At 40.5% G+C, this 11085-nt stretch overlaps 1 protein-coding gene across 1 annotated transcript; it reads left to right on the top strand.

Annotated features, from left to right (window-relative positions):
* Positions 1–1319: 1319 nt before the first annotated feature.
* Positions 1320–5465, top strand: LOC115927964 (uncharacterized protein K02A2.6-like). Its single transcript, XM_030994379.1, has one exon. The coding sequence runs from the start codon at positions 1320–1322 to the stop codon at positions 5463–5465; it is 4146 nt and encodes a 1381-aa protein (XP_030850239.1).
* The last annotated feature ends 5620 nt before the right edge of the window (positions 5466–11085 follow it).

Genomic DNA, 11085 nt, shown 5'->3' with positions numbered 1-11085 from the left:
CACTTATAAGTCGGTTATTGTGTTGGCATTCTTGTGAAATAAGCCACTGCACCGCTCATTCACTTTGTACATAGCGGTTCATTGCGTGTAATGCCTATTGGGTATCTACTTCCCCATAGACTTTACACGCAAGTGTCTGTGTGTGTACACACTCAATGACCAGTGGCTTATTTCACGAGATGGCCCAGGCATTAGTTGATTTTTTTTTATTTTTTTTTTAATTGTATTTATTATTATACTTGTTTTCTTGTATTCTTTGTCATTGTTATTTACTCTTTAATGTATGTTCCTGGAAATGAAATGAAATCAAATCAAATAAACAATAAGGAATGAGGGAAGGGACTGTCATATGGCTCTATTAAAAGTTAGAATTTTCATCTTTTTTTTTTCTTTCTTGAAACTCATAATTTTTCAATTTTTCAGAAGGAATTATTGTTGTAAATCATTTTTGTTTTGATTATTCACTAGGAGGCCACTATTATAATAAATGCTCTATAGAGACATGTTGTCTATGAGTTGTCTCCCATATATGGCGAAATTACTTATCTGGATGAACGCCGGTCCCGACCAGATAACCGAGGTCCAACTAAAATAATTCAGCAATGAGTCTGGTCCCTGGTGACGATATTGTTTTACTTATAGAGGAGGTGTAACTACATTCCAAAGTGAAGGACATATATAGATTTCTTGTAATTTTTTATTGAAAGAAAAAGAAAATAAAAAGATTCACACAGATCTCAGTACAAAATCTATAAGGACTACATAGGCACTGTGCAGGCATGTTTAGCATTTTATTCATTTTTTCTTACTCAACTTTTTTGCCAGCTTGTTCGCCTTGGACAGATTTTAATTTTTCTGTTCATGTCATATTACTGCATGTAATTAAATCAACTTGATTATCTTCCAGACTTTCCTTTGATGTTCTATGTGTTATACATACAACTCATGGACTCAGTAGCATTATGGCACTGGGCCAGCAGCTGTGGGTATGCGTTACTTGACCATTTAATTAAGGCCCAAAAGTTTAAAACAAAAAACATATATTGACCCTATATGGTAAGTGGCAACTGTCATGATAATGAATATGTATCAGATTATGCAAATGTGACACCTGTGACCTCAGGAGGTCAGATCGCATGTGCGCGATGTATATGCGATACGCGTGACTTGATACCCAGTGCGGGGAATAAACACCAGACTATGGTTTATGGAATTCAACTACTTTGTTAGTTTGTTTGCACTTAATATGTGACATTGGCGACGAGGATTAATGTTTCTTGGATGTTGAATCTGTGGCTACGAGCTGGAAAAGTTTCAACATGGCATTCGCTGGAGCGGAATTGTTAGCGCTTCGAGGAGTTCCACACTTCGATCCGACGGGTGGTGCAAGTATTGTCAGCGGCAAGTGGAAAGCTTGGCTTGAAGAGTTCGAGGCCTACGCCGATAGTCGCGGCCTGTTTCTGGACGGATGTACGCCGGCCCAGGAGGCTCAACGGAGAGCACTGTTGCTGTACACTGCGGGGCCTGTGGTAAGGGAGACTTTCAAAACACTTCCAAATAAAGGGGAGAGGAATGAGTATCAAAAAGCCACAGATGCCCTAAATGCTCATTATGTTGTCAAACCTAATGCTACGTTTCAAAGACATTTGTTCAGGAAAACAAAGCAGGAAGATGGTGAAACGGTTGCCCAATTTGTTACCAAATTACGACAGGTTGCTATTGGATGCAATTTCGTAGCTGGGGATGTAGAAAACCAAATTCTTGACCAAGTAGTTCAGTACTGCAGAGCTGATAAACTTCGCAGGAGAATGCTGGAGAAAGGAGGTGAGCTCAAGTTAAATGATGCATTGTCCATGGCTGCTGCTCTAGAAGCTGTTGAAGGTCAATTTAACTCCATGTCATTGAGAGAGAGAGAAAGGCCTAGAGCTGGTCAAGTGAATCAAGTATCATACGAGAATGACAGAAAAAAGAATTTGGAATGCTACCGATGTGGGAACAAAGGACATTTTGGGAAGGATGCATCATGTCAAGCCAAAGGAAAGATCTGTCGGAAATGTGGAGGCCAAAACCACTTTGCGACAATGTGCAAAAGTAAGGCCAAGAGCACAAGTGAGGCGAGAGGAAAATTCAGAGATGGGAAGTCCAGAGATGGAAAGAAGTATAAGAATAGAGTTCGCCAAGTGGAAGGTGAACCCAGAAATGATAGTGATGATGACAACAGCCGTGGCCGTGATCAGAGGTACTATCAATTTGCTGTGAATGGTGATCATGAGAAAGTCCCAATAATCATTGGAGGTGTCACAGTCCCAGTGATAGTAGATTCGGGAAGTGATTGCAATGTAATAGATCAGATATTGTGGGAGAAACTGAAGAAGGACAAAATCATCTGCAAATCTACTAAGAGTACCAAGAGGCTTTATCCATACACATCACATATACCATTAACAACTGTTGGATGTTTCACAGCCACCGTAGAAGTTGGCAAGATGAAGTCGACTGCAGAGTTTGTTGTCATCAAAGAAAAGGGAGAACCTTTACTGAGCAAACATACGTCTCGAGAGCTGGGAGTGCTCCAGGTGGGAATTGTACATGTAAATGCGGTACAGAGTTATGCAGGTTTAAAGCAGGAGTTTGAAGCAGTCTTCAAAGGAGTTGGGAAGTTGAAGGGCCGACAGGTGCGGTTAGCAGTGGATGGAACGGTGAAGCCAGTGGCCCAGCCTGTGCGAAGGACTCCATTTGGACTGAGAAAAAAGGTCGAGATGAAGATTGCGGAATTGATCGATCTCGACATCATTGAGCCAGTTGAACGCTCCACGCCATGGGTTAGCCCAGTTGTCATAGTTCCAAAGAGAAATGATGAAATAAGACTGTGTATCGATATGCGTAGAGTGAACGAAGCAATCATAAGAGAACGTCACCCCATTCCCACTATTGAGGAAGTCCTACAGGAGCTGTCGATTAGCAAGGTCTTTTCGAAAATAGACCTGAAGTGGGGGTACCACCAACTGGAGTTACATCCGGAGTCTAGAGAGGTGACAACCTTTGTCACTCATTGTGGGTTGTTCCGCTATAAGAGACTGTTGTTCGGAATCAATGCTGCTCCAGAGATTTATCAATATGAGATACACAGAGTGATAGCTGGGATAGAAGGAGCTGCGAACATATCAGATGACATCATTGTGCATGCATCGACCCAGAAAGAGCATGACAAGAGGTTGAAGCAGGTGCTTGGCAGACTGCGGGACGCAGGACTTACTGCAAATGCAGAAAAGTGTAAGTTTGGTGTCTCTGAGTTGGACTTCATGGGGCACAGACTGACTAGCGAGGGACTCAACCCAGGATTGGCCAAGGTGAAAGCAATTGCAGAGGCCCGTGAACCCCAGACTGCAACTGAGATGAGAAGTTTCTTGGGGCTAGTCAACTACTGCGCAAAGTTCATTCCGAACTTTGCTACATTGGCAGATCCACTGAGAAAGCTGACCAGAAAGGACACGCCATTTCAATTTGGTCATGAACAACAACAAGCGTTTAAGGCGCTGAAGGAAAGCTTAATGAGTGCAGAGACCCTGGGCTACTATGATCTAAATGCACCGACAAAGGTCATAGCGGATGCCAGTCCAGTTGGCTTAGGAGCAGTGCTGGTGCAGGTGCATGCTGATGGCCCGAGGATAGTAGCATATGCCAGCCGCTCGTTAAGTAACGTTGAAAGGAGATACTCTCAGACGGAGAAAGAAGCCCTTGGACTTGTGTGGGCTTGTGAAAGATTCCATGCGTACCTGTATGGAATAGAGTTTGATCTAGTGACTGATCACAAACCGCTTGAAGTCATTTATTCACCGAGATCTAAGCCATGTGCGAGAATAGAGCGGTGGGTTCTGAGGCTTCAACAGTACAAGTACAGGGTAGTCCACATCGCAGGAAAGTCCAACATAGCAGATCCATTGTCAAGATTGCTGAAGGATGATCAACCGAGAGAAACTTCTGTGTTGGAAACAGAAGCAGAGAGCTTTGTGCGTTTTGTGGCAGTCCAGTCAACGCCAGGTGCGGTGACAACGAAGGAAGTCGAAAGAGAATCTGAACATGATCCTGAACTCGAAGTTGTCAGAGAGTGTATTCACAGTGGACAATGGGATGATTGTCCATATAAAGCATACATTCCCATCAAGGATGAACTCTGTATAATTGGTCAGTGTGTGCTGAGAGGTAGCAGATTGGTGATTCCACAGGCACAGAGGCCAAAGATGGTGTCATTAGCTCACGAAGGACACCTGGGCATTGTTGGCACCAAACAGAATTTGAGAACCAAGGTATGGTGGCCAGGATGTGAGAAAGATGCAGAGAAATTCGTCAAGACTTGTCATGGTTGCCAAATCACAAGCAGGGGTAATCCACCAGAACCAATTCGAAGTACTATGTTGCCAACAGGACCTTGGGTGGATGTAGCTGTTGATTTCCTAGGACCACTTCCGACAGGAGAATCTATACTTGTGGTAGTTGATTATTATAGCAGATACTACGAGTATGCAATCATGAAATCAACCACTGCAGAGAAGACAGTCAAAGCCCTGGCTGAGATCTTTGGCAGACATGGGTTACCTGTGACGTTATACTCAGACAATGGACCCCAGTTCATCTCAGAAGTTTTCGCAGAGTACATGAACATTACAGGAATTCACCACCATCGGGTGACTCCTAAATGGCCCCAAGCCAACGGCGAGGTCGAAAGACAGAACCAGAGTATAGTGAAAAGGCTTAGAATTGCACAGGCAGAAGGCAAGGATTGGAAAGAGGCCTTGCTGACTTACGTCGCAGTCTACCGGGCTAGTACTCATTCGACAACGGGAAAAAGCCCGGCAGAAGTGTTGTTCGGGAGAAAGATCCGAACTAAACTACCACAAATCCAGGACATTAGTGAGGATCAGGAACTCAGAGACAGGGACCTCCAAATGAAAAGTGGTGCAAAACACTATGCAGATCTGAAGAGGGGAGCCGTACATTCTGACATAGTGCCAGGAGATAAGGTGATAGTAAGACGTGATGAAAGGAGGAAACTAGACACGCCATACTTTAGCCAGCCATACACAGTGACAGCAAGAACAGGAAGTATGGTAACTGTGAAATCACCTGACGGAGTCCTGTATAATAGGAATGTATCAAGTGTAAAAAGATACATGTCCCGAGACACTCATAACGAAGCTGCCAATCCAGAGAGGACAGACGGCAATCCTGAGGCGGTGACCGGTATTCCTGAAGGGTCGGACGGTAATCCTGAGGCGGAGACCAGTACTCCTGAGGCGGTGACCAGAAATCCAGACTCAGAGGCAGCGAGCAACACATCAGGCGGTGACCAGAGACATCAAGATGGTGATACCCAAGCAGAGACAACGAACACCAACGTTCCTATGGCAGCTAGTAGACCACAACGCCAGAGAAGATTCCCTAAGCGATATGATGATTTTGTGTGATTCCAGATCAATATGGTGGGGAGGAGCTCTTTGTAAAATAGCGACAGTGATATATGAAACTACATGTGCCAAGGAGAAATGTTTGGAAATCATTGGTTGAAGCCAAGTTATGATTTAAAGGGTGTACGCCTTGCGCTGCCCATATTTGTGAAATCGACATGTTGGAGAAATCACCATGGAAACCAAGCGTACGAGGAAGTTGTGTTATGTGCTAAAATAATAAGTTCTGATATATATGTTTCAATATTACACATACATTAATCAATGTAAAAGGGTGTACGCCGAACGCTGCCCTTATTGTATGTGATAGGTGTTGCGAAAAACACAAGTTTGAGTTGGAGCATCGATCAGTTTTCAAAAATGGATTCAATCATCGAAGAGAGTATTTCCAGAAACTTCAGTTTCAGCTAGTCGTATGAACGCTTGGAGATAACAGATGATTTACACAAACCCAAAACTAGAACTCAATAGTATCCAGTGAACAGTTGAACTTTATTTGGACCACAGACCGGATGCATGAAAGATATTGCATGAAAGATATTATATTGCATGTTATGTTTTATGTTGTTCAACAAAGTTGTTTGGAAGATAAAACATTTGGGAAAAGTTTATCGACCAGATAAATTTGTTGTTTGTTAGAAGTTGTTCTTTGAAAAAAAAAGGAAGAAACAAAAGCAAATGCATCAAAGCATGTTTATTTCAGTAATTCACATATGGCTGAAACACAAGAACAAAAGAAATATTACAAGAATTTTCAGTGAAACTATAGTATAAAAATAGACCAGGATAAAGTTTCATTCTGGCAAAGGAGGGATGTCATGATAATGAATATGTATCAGATTATGCAAATGTGACACCTGTGACCTCAGGAGGTCAGATCGCATGTGCGCGATGTATATGCGATACGCGTGACTTGATACCCAGTGCGGGGAATAAACACCAGACTATGGTTTATGGAATTCAACTACTTTGTTAGTTTGTTTGCACTTAATATGTGACAGCAACCAAAACAATTTACTGTGGACTACATGTATGTTACCAAAGACACACATTCAATGGAATCTGCAAGTGGGACAATGTACATGGTTATTTGCAAGATTGGTAGATAGTGAAACACAACAAAATGAAAGTCCTATTATTAATTATTCTTAAACTAACTTGTTCTAATAACATATCAAGTAAACAAAATGAAGGTTCTCTTGATTCTTCATAATATGCCTTGGCCAAACAACTTTAAAACACAACACCATTAATGTTCTTTTATTATCCCCAATCAATTGGAATACAAGAAACGGCATGAAGGTTCTCTTGGATCTTCATGATATATATATATATGTTTGGCTCCAACATCATTAAACACCACCCTGAATGTTCGTTCATGTCACTTCATAAACCCACTTAATCCAAATCCTTTAACACCGGGGGGGGGGGGGGTACTCGCCTAGTATTATACGGGAGTGTGCCGCTCTAATGGGTTCCCTTTTCCGCCAAAATGAACCTTACAAATGGGTTTGGTTTTGTGGCTTCAGCGGCACACTCCCGTCGAATCCAAATTTGAGTACCCCCCCCCCCCCCGTCGGGTTTTAACATCATATTATGAATGTTCTGTGTATCTTTGTTGAATTCCTGGTTCTAATATGGTTTAAACTCAGCACAGTGAACAAAAATTCACTTGTTAATCAAACAAAGATGGGTTCTCTTCTATAAACAAAAAAACATCATGTTAAAAAAAAAACATTTACAGAGACAACAAGGGCAGATCTTGACAAGAAGATCCACTATCAAAACAAAGTGCAAAGTGTATCAAAATGTATAAAATATTTGGAATATTATAGTAAATGAATTTAACACCATCATTATACAAAAACATTGATGTTCTATAGTTCCTTCATGAACCAAATTGGTCCTACATCAATCTAATTCAAAATGAAGGTTCTCTTAAAGTGCTTTGAACATGATATGCCTTGTATGCATGGACATTTTAACAACAGATCATTATATAGGGTTAGCAACTTAGCATACCTCATTTCGATTACTAAAGACTGAATTGCCATAAACTCTATCTTTTTAAGTTGGGGCTTTATTGCTGCCCATATATTCTTTCTTTGGATTGGTTTTCAATTTTGTCCCTTCTGATGTCAAATACCTTTTTGATAAATTTGAGCTTATTATTCAGAGGAACATTGAATAATGTTCATACATGTATATTCATCCAATCAAAGTATATTCGGAGCAAGAAAATAAAAACGTAGCGGGAAATGGTTGTCTCTATAAATGTTAGTGAACAGATTTTCCAAAAGTGACACAGAAGATTTGTTCACCTTTCACAAAACTCGTCTATGCCCACCAAAGACTGAATGTAATGGCAAAATGAGAATTATGAGATCATCACTAAATCAAGCACACCCACATTTATCTGAAATGGTGAAATACGTTTATACAATTGGTACCAAGGTTACTTGGGAAGCCATTTTCTGAGAGTACACTTTTTTGATACACTACATTGTGTGTATAAATGCTTAACCAGATTGTTTTCTGCATATTAAATCATTCATTATAATTTGTTGGTGTTTCAACACCATATCTGAAGCATGAAGATGTTTAATACTACACCTTTGCAAATACGCACAATTGCTATCAGTGCCATATGTCTTACACCTACAATTTTAAGCTAATTAATAAATGCAAATAAATAGAGAAGACAACCTACTTTCATCTTCATAAAGCAGATGAGTTTTTCTAAGGAAGTTTAGTATAGTGGAAAAAATAAAGAGTTTTCTGCAAAATGTAATAAGGTAGTGCTATGTTTATGCTGCACATTTAATTAATGGTGTATGCTGCGTACGGGAAGTCAACTTATAACTTGGGTAAGTCTTCACGTTTCTCAAAGCCAATACACCTGTTAAGATTATTTGAAATTTTCCTGCATTAATTTAAGATATATCAAAAGCAACAAAATTCAAGATTAAACTTGAACCTGTGCAGTACCATGTAGGAAATTTACATGTAACTCGTAGCCATTAAACAAAATCAAAGTTCAAATATTCTGATACTAATACAGAATCCCACTCTTGGCGAAATTCTCGATAACTCCCATAGGTACTTGGAAGATCAAGAGTAGGCCTACATGTTTGTGCCATTGGTCGCCTGCCTGTACCTTCAATAGACGTGAATTGAACCGAGTTTGACTCTTCCTGGTTGGACGAAATAGCTGAAAAGCTCTCACAGACTTTCTTTGTTGTGGGTTGGAGCTCTTGGTATATGCTGAGAACTACCGAGGGGGTTGGAAGCTTGCTCAACAACTGAGGAGTCACGACTTCCCTCATACACTGCATCGCATAGCTCCCGTTCTGGATGATGACCTTGTGCGCCAAGTAGAACATAAGTGCTGATGCTTCCCCTTCTTTTGGTATGGTATGCCCACCTTCTTGGTCAAGGAGGTCAACGAGTGTCTCATGCTCTTCCTCTGTTGTTTTTTCCAGACAGTGCAGACCATCATTTAGGTAAAGCTTGAAAGATTCCATCAAAGTGCCAAGCAGGATTGCATCTTTACCAAATTGCATGCCAATGACGAAAGCTAGTGCCATTCTAAGAGGGAAAACGTTGTGTTCTATGAATCTTTTCACAATGATTCTTCCGACGGCTTTCCACTCTTTTGGCCCTACTTCTGGGCACAAACCTGGCACTCTGAAATCTTCCCCATCAGCATACATTTTAAGAAATTGTTTCCAAAAGATTGTGTAAACATCTCTCGACACTCCTTCTGCATTAATTCCAAGTTCGTCCACAAACTCAAATTTTAGAGGGGATGTCATCATATCAGGTGCTTTGTAATACACAGGAGTTCAGTTACAACCATGCATCTGTGCAGCTTTACCAATGAATGCTTTTTCAACTCTTCTCCCATAATTTATAGACATTGTGTTAGTAGTTGTTCCTCAATAGCAACACCTTCAGTTCTTGAGGGTAGAGTATTACTAGTGCTCGGTTGCTCATGATCATACTCACTTTCCTGCTTCTCTTCTGGTTGTGGCACCAATTCAAAGACGGTTAGATCAATTACTGACTCAACGGCAGTAACTTCAAGAAGGCTAACACATGTTTCCGGAGTCAACGGAATCATTGGTAATGTTCATCCAAGTCCTCATCTGCCTCATCAGAATAGAATGAGATTTCTTTTTCAGTTTCATTGGATGTCTTTTGACTCTTTCCCTTCTTCTTTGAGCAAATATATATTCGCAACATTTTTACTTCTGTCTCTAGGTACAGATCTTTATCATTAACCTAAGAAAATAGCTTTCCTCGAAAATCTTCCACATGGAAATAGAAATCATCCACATGACCTCTGAATGACATATTATCTGGAAAGAAAAGTCTTCTCCCCTCCTTGATGACATCGCCTGCTGTTGCTTTTTCCCCAATTTTAAATGCCTTGTTCCACCACCCTTAGATGTTCGCATCTGCTTGTACTCCATACTGGCCACATCAAAGATTTTCCACCCTATATCCATCCTCCTTTCCTCTTTTGCTGCATTCTTGTCACCAACATTTTTCTTCTGAGATTGCTTGATCTTAATTTTCAATCTGTTTACCATTGATGGCTTTGCTGCTTTTGGTGAACGAGTAGAGCATGATGGCCCTGATTCACATTTGCAAAATGTTACTACTGCTATCCGGTCTCTATATGCTGGGATGTACTCGGCAAGTTTCTTATCAACAAGCAATGGGATTATTTCCACATCAACCTAACAAGAAACAAAATTAACAAACAAAAAGATAAAATCTTATCTTTACTGAATATTAAATTAACATAAAATAATAAGATGATATACACCTGGATATCTTCCCCAAAAGTCACAATTGTGCACCACCCCCTGCAATCTATCATTTTTTAACCAGATAGTTGCTTTTTTATCGGTCAGTTTTGACGCCACTTTGTATCCAATATTTATGTGGGGTGTGTGCGTTTGTGTGTATTTGACATAAGACTTGCACCCCAAGCATCACTTTTCCAACAGCATTTCATCACATTTCCAGCATATGGTATCATTTTGCCTTCTTTGGAGATGAAGCAATGTAGGGTGCTTCCCGGAGGTGCTTCCGCTGTATGGATTGTTTCTTTATCTCTTGTTTAGCATGCTGAACTTTGATGAACCTAACGTTTATGCTGGGTTAAAATAAAGTACTTTTTGAAGAAAAAAAAATGAAATCAGCTGGATTTCCTTCAAAGGGCTCAAAATTATCCCTCTGAAGAATAGCAGAAAGCTTCCACTTGGAAATGTGATGAATTAAGATGATTTGGGATGCCACTCTGAATGTCCTGTGTCATATGTAGGTCATGAATGTAAAAGTCTAACAGATACGGAAGCAACTCTTTGATTTTTTTTCCATTGTTTTGTGTAGCTTTCTTTCTTGATTTGGGATACGTTTTTCTGCTCTACATGTACATGCTGCTGAAAGAAGGACACCTCACTCCCAATTTCAAAATATAGATATATCAAAAGGAAGTAACTCTACACATTTCCTAATAAAACAATGACATAATTTCTTCATTTACTGAGTAAACTCATTCCACAGAGTTGCGTCCTTTTGTCATAGGACAGCACCTCTCCAGCCAACT

This window comes from Strongylocentrotus purpuratus, unplaced genomic scaffold, assembly GCF_000002235.5.
Source record: "Strongylocentrotus purpuratus isolate Spur 01 unplaced genomic scaffold, Spur_5.0 spur5_scaffold_21, whole genome shotgun sequence".
NCBI lineage: Eukaryota > Metazoa > Echinodermata > Echinoidea > Camarodonta > Strongylocentrotidae > Strongylocentrotus > Strongylocentrotus purpuratus.
Note: the sequence above shows the minus strand (reverse complement) of the source record. Positions and strands in the feature narration are given on the sequence as shown.